At 33.7% G+C, this 14,351-nt stretch overlaps 2 protein-coding genes across 7 annotated transcripts; both read right to left on the bottom strand.

Moving 5' to 3' along the window:
- Window positions 1–450: 450 nt before the first annotated feature.
- On the bottom strand, window positions 451–2,527 carry LOC104104321 (proline-rich protein 4). 6 transcript variants are annotated; one of them, XM_070186026.1, is made up of 4 exons: window positions 2,278–2,527; window positions 1,400–1,966; window positions 1,271–1,369; window positions 451–1,162 (listed from the first exon to the last, which is right to left on the bottom strand). In XM_070186026.1, the coding sequence occupies exons 1-4, from the start codon at window positions 2,438–2,440 to the stop codon at window positions 798–800; spliced, it is 1,194 nt and encodes a 397-aa protein (XP_070042127.1). In that variant the 5' UTR covers window positions 2,441–2,527; the 3' UTR covers window positions 451–797. The 6 variants fall into 6 exon arrangements, with proteins under 6 accessions (XP_070042127.1, XP_070042129.1, XP_070042123.1 ...); XM_070186028.1 differs by lacking the exon at window positions 1,271–1,369 and adding an exon at window positions 1,376–1,399 and having other exon boundaries at window positions 451–1,174; window positions 1,436–1,966; XM_070186022.1 differs by having other exon boundaries at window positions 1,271–1,966.
- A 4,754-nt stretch (window positions 2,528–7,281) lies between these two features.
- On the bottom strand, window positions 7,282–11,543 carry LOC104104322 (translocon-associated protein subunit alpha). The gene is made up of 8 exons (XM_009612374.4): window positions 11,271–11,543; window positions 10,162–10,326; window positions 9,993–10,043; window positions 9,779–9,867; window positions 8,574–8,651; window positions 8,232–8,435; window positions 7,695–7,772; window positions 7,282–7,559 (listed from the first exon to the last, which is right to left on the bottom strand). The coding sequence occupies exons 1-8, from the start codon at window positions 11,329–11,331 to the stop codon at window positions 7,509–7,511; spliced, it is 777 nt and encodes a 258-aa protein (XP_009610669.1). The 5' UTR covers window positions 11,332–11,543; the 3' UTR covers window positions 7,282–7,508.
- Between the last annotated feature and the right edge of the window lie 2,808 nt (window positions 11,544–14,351).

Here is a 14,351-nt window from a genome sequence, read left to right as displayed (position 1 = left end):
TTCTCTGTTAATTGCTTAATCCCGATTACTAGTTTGAGTGTTTAGCTACACAAGTAGGTAACATTTAATGGTATTTGTCGGTATCCGTGGAAGCTGCTTTATAATTAATATGACTCTTTATAGCAACGGAAAATGACATTTTAAGCCAGCAATGATTATGATAAAGATTGACATTAACAACACAATTTTCATCTCCATCAATCGCGCCAATGATCACTGCATACTAGTTTTGCCTCTATCGATCTGCATGGATATTATGGTCTAAGTTTCTTAATATTGATACATTAACTTTGTAAATTAATAGAGTGGAAAATGATCAACATAATTTTCAGATTAAAAAAGGAGATTTTCTGAAAACAGACTCTGTAATTGATCACCTATTGTTTGCCCAATGAATAACAAAAACAAATACATTTAAAGAGAGGAACAGTACTAGATTACATGAAAGAGTAATTAAAAACCAACAGTATATTAAAAAGAGATGAATAGTACAAGTTTCCATGAATGACATAACAATGAAAATTAACGAGATCAATTCTTGAACGTATACACTAGCATACAAGATATACCCATAATTATTCCCCGGACCATAATTCACTTGAAGATGTACAAACATTTGCATGAACACTCAACTAAACAAAATAACACAGTAAAAACTAACTCTCCACCCCATCAAATTTGCTATTCTCTGTTCTTTTCCTTTCACATTCTCAAGCATCATATCTCTTGAATGTTCCAGCGTTTGATCAACTTATTTCATAAATTGCAAATAATTTTCAAGGCTTTGTAATGTTTGTTTATGGGTGAGGAATAGAAGGAGGAAGTGGTGGGAAGAATGGATGGTGGAAAGGAGGAACTTTAGGGAAAGGTGGAAGCTGTGGAAGTGGTGGGCATGGTTTTTTGTAGAATGGTGGGATTGGCTTGTAAATTGGAACAGGTGGTGGCAGAGGTTTTACGACTGGTGGCTCGTATACTGGAACTGGAGGAGGCAGTGGCTTCACTACTGGCGGCTTGTATACTGGAACTGGAGGAGGCAGTGGCTTTACTACTGGTGGCTTATATACTGGAACTGGTGGAGGAAGTGGTTTTACTACTGGTGGCTTTGGTGTTGGTTTATAGATTGGAACTGGAGGAGGAAGTGGCTTTACTACTGGTGGTTCTGGTTTGGGCTTGGGTTTGTAAGTGGGAACTGCAGGAGGCTTTGCTTTAGGAGGGCATGGCTTTTTAACTGGAGGCTTTGGTTTAGGCTTGTAAGTAGGAACAGAAGGAGGATTAGGCTTGGGCTTGTAAATGGGAACTGAAGGAGGCTTTGGTTTTGGTTTGTAAACAGGAACTGAAGGAGGCTTAGGCTTTACTACTGGTGGTTCTGGTTTAGGTTTGTAAATGGGAACTGGAGGAGGCATTGGTTTTGGTTTGTAAGTTGGAACTGGAGGAGGAAGTGGCTTTACTACTGGTGGTTCTGGTGTAGGATTGTAAACGGGAACCGAAGGAGGATTTGGCTTTGGAACTGTAGGAGGACATGGCTTTTTGAAAATGGGAGGAATAGGGGGAAGAGGGAAAGGGTGGCCAAAGTGATTCAATGGTGGAAAATAAGGGAAATTTTTCTTCCAAGGATGATCTTTAGGGAAAGGTGGCAACTTTGGCAATGGTGGGTATTTAAAGTAAGGCCACAAGAAAGCAGAAGTGCACAATGCTGTTGAGAATTTAACATTTCCAGTAGGTTTTAATGAGTGTTTTCCATCAGTTTTGATGATCATAATCTTGGAAGATTCAATGCCATTGTGTGCAGGACATGGTGCAGCTGATGCACTGTGTAATTGTGCATAGCATTCTTCCTTTAGCTTGCCATCTTTTATCATTTCCTTAGGAAGTGACACTTCAAACTTGCCATCTTTGTCAAGCTCTCCTTCACCCCTTGTTTTGATTTCTCCATTCTCAAGCTTGCAGTCAATGCTTACATGAAGCCCTGAAACCAATAATGTAACATTGTTAGATGCTAATGAATTTTTTAAACTAGTTAAAAAGATAGATATTTGACCTAATACAGTCAAAAGCTAGCTCAAGAAGCAAGAATTTTTCAAAATCATATAAAGAGCGACACTTAAACATCATGCAGGCTCAGGACTAGACAAATGGAACGGAGCTCAACATTGAAAACACGACGGAGATGAGTTCGGCCGATACCATATTTAGAAAATACAATTGGATTTAACTCAACTCAACTATATAAAGAGACAATAGCACATTGACATGCATTCAAACTAAATTAGAAAGAACCTGAGAAAGCATGAATGGTGTTAATGTTATTCTCTTTGCAATCAGCGCATTCTCCAATTCCAAAAACTTTGATTGTCTTGTCATCAGCAAAGCAGAAACTAGAGAGTAATAAAGTCAGGGACAGTCCGAGGAGGACTCTGCCACAAAGTGACTGCAGCCCCATTCTGTACCAAAAAAATGTAAATTCTGAATGGTGTTGTGTTGTGTTTGTTTCAACTGACTAAAGGGTATATTTATAGTACTTAACTACTTAGCAATATGTAAAGAAAAAGTCTGGTTTTTATGACTGTCTTACCGACACATAGTTAAGGACCTCACATGAGTTTAGGTCCCATGTATCTTGATTTTTATGAGTGACAGAAAGATTGAAAAAACTGAAAGGGTTTTTTTGTAAAATATATATTAAAAAAAAAGGATTTTCAGCAATGGGTGGTCACAGGCATAGCTAGCTGTTTGATAAAACGCCATTATCATCATTCAATGAGGTCTCCAACTGTACACCTCGTCTCTTTTCTACCTGTAAACCTACTTAGTTAGCTCTCATTTATGTGACTTATTTTACTGAAAATCTTCGGTTAGTTACTTAGGCTTATCCGGTAAAGTTGTTCTCATGTGACCAGGAGGTCACGGGTTCGAACAGTAGAAATATTCTCCTACAGAAATGCAAGGTAAGAGCTTAGTGCACCGGATTGCCCTTACTCTTTAGATGTGAAACTTTGACTACTTTTTTAACAAAGTGATGTAAGGGTATGATTGCCAGTATTTCTACTGTTGTACATCTTGTGTTTTTATTTAGTTTTAATTTGAAAAGAAGGGGTAGTTAAATGTTGGCATTTATAATGAGTAACAAAAGCATGTTCTTCTCTCATTATTCGCGTGAATTAATTGACATTCGTCAACTAACTTCTACTACCACAAATTATAGAACAAAATAATTGTACTAATCATCAAGAAGGAAGTGCATGATTTTATGTATTATTGCATATACAGTACTTCTACCATAGTAGCATTCTCCTACAGATCATTAACATTCAATATTGCAGCTTTGCATTGCCTAGTTGCAGTTGGGGAGCCACATTGGTCCAACGATAGTCAATGAATATATAGAAAATTACACTGTGCATCGGTAAATGTTTTTATTGATTGTTGAAAGCTTCCCGTGTAGTCGCAAAGGTAGGAGATGTTCATGGTTCGGTTTGGGTCGATTTTTTTCTAAAAAGAAACCAAATCAGCTAAGTCGGTTTTTCAAATATTGGAACCAAACCAAACCAATTAAGTCGGATTTTTATCGATTCAATTTTTGTCGGTTTTTCGATTTTTTGGTTATTTATCGGTTTTTTCTTGAATATGAGACATACACTACCAAAAGCATATTCCGGCGACTATATTTTCAACGTAACGCTATCAAACCAATTGCTTTTTGAGAAATCTATCATTTACCAAAATATATTGATGATAATTGACTCAAATAGTGATGAATAGTTTAAGTACTCAATTAAAAATTGATTATTTTTAATATGAAATAAATTCTTGTACTTAACAAAAGAAAACTATCAATCAAACTAGATGGCAAAGAATTAGATTATTATAATAGCAAAGAACTAGACTAAAAATACAAATGACTAATATGTACTATAAAATTTTAGAAACTTTATATAAAAATATACATATATATAGGTGTAATAATAAATTTAAATAGCTACTTTTATAGTCGGTTTGGTTCGGTTTTTTCGGTTATTTTTTGATTAAAACCAAAATCAAACCAAATTTGATCGGTTTTTCAAATTTAAAACCAAAATCAAACCAAACCTAAAAAGTATCCGTTTTTTTGGTCGGTTTAGTTCGATTTTTCGAGTTTTTATAAACACCCCTTCACAAAGGGGTAAAAAAAAAAAGATACTCTAGGTCATGGGTTCGAGTATAATCCCCTTATTTTCAATCCGGTTTCCGCCCCGTCTAGCTGCTCTATAATATGGAAATGCATAATTTAGAGACTTTTTCATTCGTTCCTTTCATCCTAATTTAATATGAAATTCCAGTTACAGAACTGTAATAATCTGCATATATTATAGTATATTCTCTTATTTTGTTAATAACTATGATTACTCCATCAGGTGTTAAAGAACATACGTGTGATGCCAGAGGTTCATCAAAAGAAGCTGTTGGAAAATTGAAATTGAATTTAAAAAGAACTGCAAAATTTTCTTTATCCTGTTTTTCTTAAAAAGGAAGACTTGAGAATAAAAATAAAATATAAAATAAATTGACGGTTCTTTGTTTTTTCCCCATGACCCTACAAATTAAATCCCACCTCCACACCTCAATTTCTGACACAATCATTGCAGAAAATGTTTATTTCCGTAAACTTGACTTTTTAGCTCTTGTTTGTCTTCTTCATATGATTTCTGTACCGATAATAAAATTTGTTTTAAAACTGTCAAATTATATGACTTTCATTTCCGTAAACTTGACTTTTCAGCTCATGTTAGTCTTCTTTATATGATTTCTGTACCACTAATAAAATTTGTCTTACTGCAAGCCACATTGCACGAATTCGAATCCCAATATATAGCTTGATGGCCATTGTTGTCCAATTGGCTATTTCCTATCCCTCTTAATTACTACTCCTATGTGAGAAGAAATTTACCAAAAAAAAAAAAAAAAAAAGTTGCTAAGTTTTCTTTGAACTTCGGTTGAATTGAAAGGTTGAAACAGTGAAAATGATTCTCCAACCAATTCAGCATGCTTTACTTGAATACCATTTCCCACATCACATGCAGCTTTGTAATATGCAAAGCACAAAATGATAGTCACGTTAGAAGGTTTGTACATATGCTGTCAATAATAATTGTAATGTACGAAAGTATTCAATCTGAATGTGTGAAAAAAGGCAAGGTGTTTTAGATAACTTTAACTAAAAATATCTAAGGAGTACGTTACTCAGATGATAACTATCCGAAATTATGGAGTAAGTCATTTTTTTTTAATTTGTAACGAGAAAGTCACTCAACTATCTATATTGCATACTGATAATCACTCAACTGGATTTCTTAATATTTTCGGTGAAAAAAAACTTACTTAGCAGTCCATATGGACTTTTTATATTTTTGGACCATATAAAATAATTAACACTCAAGCAAAACATAGAAACTCACCCATAAATCCAACCTCGGCTAAAGGTAAACCCACCCTAAATAAATTTTTAGTCCTAAACGGATCTCTTTTCTACACTCTTGGACTCATTATTATTTTATATAACTTTTTTTCTTTTTCGCTTGTACCATCAATTTTTTATAACATATCATACTAATAAAATCAGTAATTATTTTTCTTTAGTTTTTCGTTTGTCTAATCTTACATTATAGTTCATTTATTTTATTTTCGTCCTTTTTTAAAAAGAAAATTCTTGTCACACTCCTTTTATATAGAAGCATCCATGTTGCTCTCCCTCGTACCCATGATTATTTTAAGAAGAAAAAATTAAGAGAATAAGAGACACAAGGGCGGAACCAAAACAATATTGAGTGAATCAAATGAGTCAAGAAAAGTTGATAGTCTTACTTTCTAAATACTATTAATTGGACTATAATATATCATGTAGCTAAATAATTGCTCTTATTAAGTAACTATTTTTTATACTGAAAGGTTCAATTTTGAACTAGAGAAATCGTGAAAAGTTCATCTGCTTGAGAGAAGAAGAGAAGAGTTTTATAAAATAATAATTGGTCCAAGGGTTTTTGGAAGAGGTGCGTTTAGGAGTAAAAGTTTATTTTGGGTGGGTTTACCTTTAATGGATCAATTTGGGTTTATTTTTGTTTGGGTGATAATTATTTTTAGTGGCTAAAAATATAAAAAGAAAATCCATATGGACTGCCAAGTCAGCTTTTTTCATCGAAAATATTAAGAAATCCGACTGAGTGATCATCAATGTGCAATAGGGATAATTGAGTGACTTTGTTGTTACAAATGAAAGAAAAATGATTTTGCTTCATAATTTCTAATAGTTTAGTAATCAAAAGGTAAGAACACTAATCTCCTTTCTACATTTCCCCTTTAACCATGATTTATTCTCCTTGTTTTAACAAAGAAAAGGAAATTTCTTCAATTTATTTCCCTCTCCAACCAAAAGGGGAAGGAAAATAATGTCTCACGGTTAGCAATTAGGTTGGTGAGGTTCCACATTTCATATATAGCGACTGCATTTTCTGTAGCATGTGATGCTTAATTGCTTTTAAGTATAGAGAGCCACAAAAGTAGATACTAGACATCCAACGGAGCCCAAGAAAATAAAAATCTTTGATGAATCTTTTGCTTCTTCCCCCACTCCTAAATGCCATAGTAATGAAGGTGATCTGTATAGTGATGTGATCTGCTTCCCATTTCATCTCATGTATGTCAGGTGTTCACATATCCATGGTCCAACTTGACACTGTTTCTGTTATATTAGATTTTACCAAAATCAAAAAGTCCAAATCTTCCTAGCCGACAACTCTCTTAAACCGTGCATACTGACTACTGAGTGAAACAATTTGAAGAACTATGAAATTATTGATTCTACTTTATCAATCAGTCTAAAGCAAAGTTACTGAAGATCTAAAACATGCTTTGTGCTCAACCCGATGATCGTAACCTTAACACAACATTAAAGGCGTTTAAACAATTCAGTCCTTGTTGGTTCAGATTTATGCGCACAAAGTTAGCTCCTACTACATGTGGATGCTGCTACTGTAGAATGCCCGTAAGACTTGTACTCTCATTCTATTTCTCAGAAAGGTAAAAGCTATCATACATTTGCGTTCTCATTTACTTTCTCTTAGATGATGCCAGGCATTTCAGTTTACGCCAAGGAAATGAAAGCAACATCAGACTGAATAATGGACCGCAGATTCTGGTGTTGTTTCCTTCTAATTGATTTTAGAAGACAGAGACGGCTAATCAAATTAAAGATGGCAGAAGTATCTAACTCAAAGAAACAAAAACCATAAGAATCTGGTGCAGACCAAGTCAACACAAAGGGAAAAGGTAAATTTGTTTTAAGGGAAAATGAGAGTTGAATTTGACAAAACTGTTTCTTGGCTTCCTCGATAGCCAGTTAGTTCGTTGGTAGTAAAATTGGAGGCTAATAAGTAATCCTCGTGCTACAACAGTGAAGCAGGTCTAACATTTCTAATTTAAACCCTCACGTTTTGGACATCCCGTAAAATACAGCTAAAAGTAGCAGTTCAAGCCATTCACTTCTTCTTCTTCAATTTGTTGGATTGCGACTGAGTATATGCAGTTCCCTTGAAAAAAGAACAGGAAAGTTAGCAAATCCTTCCCACCCGAATCCAAATGTAAATATGCGCATAAAAAATTTGAAATCTAGATTACTAAACATGTCCAGAAATATACTCTTAACAGTATAATAAACCACATACCTGCAACCATTCATCCATGGATGCATCAGTTGTTGCAGTTCCAACTTCAACCTTTGCCTTTGGTGCTCTCTTAGTTTTCTACACACACATCCAGAAAAGAAAGAGAATGATTTAGAAGGACAAATTCATATGCTTAAATGAAAAAAAACCCTAATGTGTTTATTGCTGACACATTTTTTTAAAGATATTTTATTCAGGAAATAGCACTAACTGCATTAAAATGGAGGTACTTTTCTTAGGTCCAGCTGCTCGACAGATTGCTTTGTTCTCATATGGTAACACTAACGCCTCTGTATGACTTAAAAAACCCCTCACTGTCACCAGCACATCAGCTCTCAGTCACTTCAAGAAGCAGATTTCAGAGTCCGTTGACATATACATGTCAATAGGATAGTGGTACAAGATCTAGAAACAATAACCCCACACACAAACTACTTGTGGCCCCTCATACATACCCTACAGGCATTTTAAGATATAACCGAGTTTTTGAAGCACCTTTTTTCCCATCTTACAAGGAATATAGGCAAGTATAATCACCTTTGAGAGATTTTGTAGCTGGCCACGTATCCAGAGCCCGAGAAGACCAAGGAGGGCAACTCCAAGACAAAACAGGAAAACAGACTCAACACTGAGCATACCACCAGGTTCAGTCACTTCAATAGTTCCATTGTAGAACACATTTTGATAAGCGTTCTGGTCTATCTCGTAAATAATTGTGCCCACGAGATCAAAACTTCCAGGCTGCAACATGATGAACAGAGTTATCAGTTCAGAGAAGAAACTGAGAGAATGAAGTCAAAGCAATTATATGAAAATAAGCAGGACAATTTTTCCATGTTAGTTGATGAGAAAAATGGTAATGATGCTATATAAACAAACCTGCATAAATTTGCTGACAGCAAATATATATGGAAAGGTAGCCTGAGCAGAAGGAGGAACTGTTGCGTTGTTAAAAGCCTAGTAAATGAACGAAGATACACAATTAGCCAATTCTGATATCGAAATATTAGTAAACAAAGCATGAAATACCGAACATATGTTTGAACAAACACAGATATACCCAAGGTGCCATATAAGTATGGCCTTTTCTTAGCTCCAACATGAACTCTACCTTAGTTGGTGATCTTAAAAATGCTGCTAGTAGAGCTCAACTTGACAATATAGCTCTGACATGTGAGGTTGTTTTAGTGGAAAACTCCTCTTCCAACCGAGAGGTTGGGATTACATTTCACCAAGGAAGCCAAGCGGTAAAGTGTTTAGGGTATGTTCAATTCCTTACAAGCAAGTTAAGGCACGATAATTCATTTGTTAGTTGATTTGAAATCTCCTTCAGAATAGAATTCATTTTGAAGCTTTTTGAATGCCCCAAATAGTTTAAGTTCATCATAAGTCAATAAAGAGAAGTTTCATGCAAAAATGGGATGTTTTTAATTCTTTGAAATTGTAATGCTAAAGTAATTTCGCGTCTGTAAAGAGTCATCTTCTCTTTCCCTTCTCCGTGATCAATGTCAGATGTCAGTAACTTCTAAAAAGAAAACGAGGACCTTATTAATTCAAGCAATCTTATATTTGATTAAAATCTTTCTAACCAACAAATTTGGCAAGAGAGAAAATATAAATATTTAGAAAACCTATCGTGGTCATCAGCTAAAAGGAGAAAAAATAAGGGCATTTACAAATAGCTCTTGTGAAATATAGCTTGTTAGGAGCAAACGCAACGAAACTTTAACTGAAGAACAGAAACTATTAAGTGCAAACATGATATGTATCATGGAATATCTTCAGGTAACGTTATTATCACCAAAATTTAAAACAAGGAAAATTTAACAATACCTAAGCCCCAACTTAAACTAACTCACAACTAAAGAGACAAGAGAAAGAAAAAGCCTTTCGGATCATAAAAATTTGAGACAACATAAATATGACAAGATTATATGCAAACTTAAGGAATCAAATAGAAGCTAAATAATCTAGAGAGAATAAATACCATTTTTTTCAGTTCAGTCAACATATTTCACCAATAATCTTTAGAAGCAAGCAGCGTAAAGCATGATTAATAGGAAAGGATGTACACCAACAATTACCTGAACAGAAAGATTTTGAACCAAATAGCGATGATCAAAGGGAAGGTGAACACTGGCTTGGATGGCAATGATATTCAGATTTGATTCCCCTGTTTTCAGCATCCAAAGTCGGCAAATAAATCCATCAGAGCAGATAAAGGAAGAGATGCTATCAGAACAATACTATTAAAAATAAAAACTTAATGGGACAAAGAAAAGGAAAATACAGAATTACCATCATTTTTCATTCCAACCAACAGCTCTCTCTCCTCACCAGCTGCCACTACTGCATAGACAACGAAAAACATGCTTTAAGAGAGGCAAACCATTAACAGCAACCTTATCCAAAGCAAAATTAGGTAAAGATAATAAAGATGCATAGTAGACACTGAATTTAAACTCACCTTTAGAAGGGTTTTTAGGGAAAACACAAATCGTTTCAATCCCAGGTGCAGGACTATAACTCTCACTGCTAAAATCTTGGACATCATCACCAACAATTCCAAGATCCCCTCCTTCCTCGATACCCTCAACCACTTCTGCTTCAGGGTCGGATTGAGCTCTAGCAACTAAAAAGAAAATATTAACACCAAAATGAACTTCACGAAATACAACAATGGCAATTAACAATGAAAAACAACTACTAAGCCTCAATCCAAAACCAGCTATCGGCAACATACATTTTGCTCAAAATGACGGAACAAGTTAGAGTCTGAAAGGAAATTCTCATAATCAACCTAATCAACATCATAAAAAAATACGAGGCGTAAAAAATAGTATAATATTGAAGATCTAACTAAATCCAAACCATGAGGTCTTAGGTTCGAATCCTAGCGGAGGCAAAAAACACTAGGTGATTGCTGCCCATCTATCTAATACTTGGTGGACAGAGTTACATAGTAATTGTGCTGGTGGGAGTTATCAAGTAGCAGATAGAATAGTCGAGGTGCGCGCAAGTCGACCCGGACACCACCGTCATAAAAAAAAATGAAGATCTAACTAAATCAAAAGAGTGAACAATTCTATCAGGGAGCAGGCAATGCATGCATCAACAGTTCTTTTCCAAGTCATTATACGAAACATAATCACAAGAAGCTATTGTCAAGTCAACGACAATCACTTTGACTAACCAAAACTAGCAAAACTTTCCACAATCAAAGTCCACATTCAATTTTGATGCTTATCATTTCCAAATGGAGAACATATCAAAGCATAATATTTAACATTCCAGATTTACTATGGCAATCAAAATCATAATCCAACCCGATATCAATCAGGCAATAACAAAACTCGAATAGTCAACATTAAATAGTCAAACCTCGATTAAATCGAAGAGAATCAAAATTACGAATATCAAAGAAACAGAGTACTTAAATAAAGCTTAATACGTAAAATTGTTCATGCGATCGTGCATGAGCATGCGAATGCGATGAACTACAAAAATTAACATGCAAAGATGAGGGATTTGACTGAAAGTTTTCAGGAATTAAGATCTGTGATCTGAGAAGCAAACCTTGAAGAAATGATGAAGAGAAGAGGAGAAGAGCCAGGACGAAGAAAACCCTAATTGTCATTTTGAGAGGAAGGCGGAGCACACGAACGAAGACCAAAGACGAGAGTAAAACAGAAAATCAAGCTCTGAGGAGGTCACAGAAAACAAACCCAGCTCAGAATTTTCTTTTTGTTTGTGTTTTTGTTTTTTAACAGATTTATTCATGTGAAAACAGATATGTTATGCCAACTCAATTAGGAATCGGGGGCCCAAACTGAGAAATAATCACTTTGGGCTTTGTTACAGAACTCCCAAGATTTAGTTATTAATGACTTCCCGCAATTCGAAAATCTAGACAACTAGTTTTACAACACAAATCAATAGGCTTACTTAGCTTTGGTTGAAAATTGGGATTTTTTTTTTCCGGGAAAGGGTCAAATATGTCCCTGAACTATTGAAAATAGAATAATTATGTCATCCGTTTGTATTTGGGTACAAAATTGCCCTTGCCGTTAATAAAGTGGTTCACTTTTACCCCTCTCCACTAACAGACTCCACATCAAGGACAATTTTGTACCCAAATACAAATGGAGGGCATAATTGCTCTATTTTTAATAGTTCAGGAACATATTTGACCCTTTTCCGTATAAAATAATATTTTTTTACTAAGTTAAAAATCCATATTGGAGAAAAAGTACTCTGTAAAAATAAAAATAAAAAAAAGGGAAAGGAATGTCTTGCCATATCTTTTACGTAGTAATTACTACAATGACGAGAAATCTCACCGAAAAATCCCTCCAGCCAGCTGATCACAACCTCCTACTTCATTTTTTTTACTTATTATTTTCTTACTGGATCAAATTCGTGTGATTTGATTTTTATATTCATTGAACTCCTAAGTCCTAGCATGTAAGATAACCAAACAATACCCCATTAGAAGGACTCGAATCCGAATCTGCTCAAAGGATACAATGTCATTGTTCATCATTGATGTATCCGTAATAAAATGACCTTTTACATTGTAATATTAATTCTTAATGCAAAATCTTATTATTAGAGTACCAAGTAATTAATGGTGAAATTTATTCCGTTTCGTCTTCCTATTTTAATTTGTAACCGCATATCGATACATCCATAAGTTACCATCATAAATTTCACTTTTACATTTGTCTTGTGTGGGTATTTGAGTATAAAATTGTGCCTTCCTTTTGTACCCAAATACAAACGGAGGCATAATTGCTCTGTTTTAATAGTTTAGGGGCATATTTGGACATTTTTAACTCAGCAAAAAAGTATTATTTTATACGAAAAAGGGTTAAATATGTCCTTGAACTATTGAAAATAGAGCAATTATGCCCTCCATTTTGTATTTGGGTACAAAATTATCCTTGATGTGGAGTCTGATAGTGGGGAGGGGCAAAAGTGAATCATTTTATTAACGACAATGATAATTTTGTACCCAAATACAAACGGAGGGCATAATTGCTCTATTTTCAATAGTTCAGGGGCATATTTGACCCTTTTTCATTTTTTTTTTATACACTATATGAGCCTTATTATTAAAATTGTCCCAATTTGGAAATTACCTGCCCTAAATAAGGTTTGCTTACAATTTATATATAATCTATTATTAGTGCCTTAAATTAAGGGATTAAGTTACACCATTTTCTTTTTTTCTCACTTCTCTTTTCTTATTTTCTGCCGCATCTCTCCATGTACTATCCATTATTAGTGTCTTAAATTAGGGGCTTTTAATTACACCCCTTTCCTTTTTTTCTCTATTTTCCTATTCCCTATTAGTGCCTTAAATCATGCTACATTTTTTTTTGTAGCATATGAATGATTAGCACCAGCAACAACAACAATATAAACTTGATGATGATAATTTGTATGGTACGTCAGTATACAAATTAAAAATAAATTTCATACAAATTTGATACATTTACAACAACATATAAACTAAAAATAATTTTTATACAACTAATTATATAATATACAACTTATTTATAACTTATCTACAACTTTCATGCATCATTTCGGCTAAATACAACTATAACATCATACAATTTAAATACAATTTTCATACAAATTTTATACAACATGTCTTCTGTGTATTTTGTAAAAGATTTGTATATATTTTATATGTAGTGTATTCTTCTTCCCCTCATAAATTTCAATCAAAATTTTCTCTTTTAATATAATTTTGATACATATCAACAACTTTATGTAAAAAGATACTATAGTATATATAACTTAAATACAAATTTATACAACGATTCATATATTATACAACTATTTTCAACTTTTATACAACGTTCAACTAAAAAATAATATATAACTACAACCGAATTCAACTTAAATATAATTTACATACAATTATATTGCAATTTTAATACAATTTCGTAAGTATATTGTATGTCATGTGTTCTTCTTTTTGGAGTTTCAATCTGAAATTCAGCCAAAATCAAGTCAAATCTTCACCAAATACCCTAAAAATTGAGATACTCCAAACAATATTCCAAATTATTTGCAACAATACCCAATCCAAAAAAATAATAATTTTTGAAAGCCCAAATTCGAATTCAAAGCTTCAAAGCATTTTAATGGCTGTCAATGGTGGAGAGTCAAATACCTTCAAAATTTATTGATTGACAATTTCAATTTGAACACGAATTGTACAATATGAAAGGAAATTGTTAAGTTAAAACTCTATAGTAAAACGAATGAAATCTATTAATGAATTTCATTAAAAATATATAAAACATGAAAGGATAAAAAGTAGAGAACATCAACGGAAGAAATTTTGGGGAAAGAACATAGAACGAGAGATAGCGAGACAAAGAGAGAGAGAGAGAGAGAGAGAGAGAGAGAGAGAGAGAGAGAGAGAGAGAGAGAGAACATGGATGGGAAATAACTGATTCCTTATTCAATTCCTAATATAAAATGCTACTCATTTAAAACTAATTTATATATAATTGATAAATTATATATGGCCATGTAATTAAGTTAAAACTTGATTAGTAAGGGTAATAAAGTTTTATATGTAGTATAGGAAGGTAAAAGGAAAAAAATTAAGAGGAATTTATCATAAGTGGAATGGAT

The sequence above is a fragment of the Nicotiana tomentosiformis genome, chromosome 1, assembly GCF_000390325.3.
Source record: "Nicotiana tomentosiformis chromosome 1, ASM39032v3, whole genome shotgun sequence".
NCBI lineage: Eukaryota > Viridiplantae > Streptophyta > Magnoliopsida > Solanales > Solanaceae > Nicotiana > Nicotiana tomentosiformis.
The sequence above is the reverse complement of the archived record's forward strand: the minus strand, read 5'-3'. Positions and strand labels throughout refer to the sequence as shown.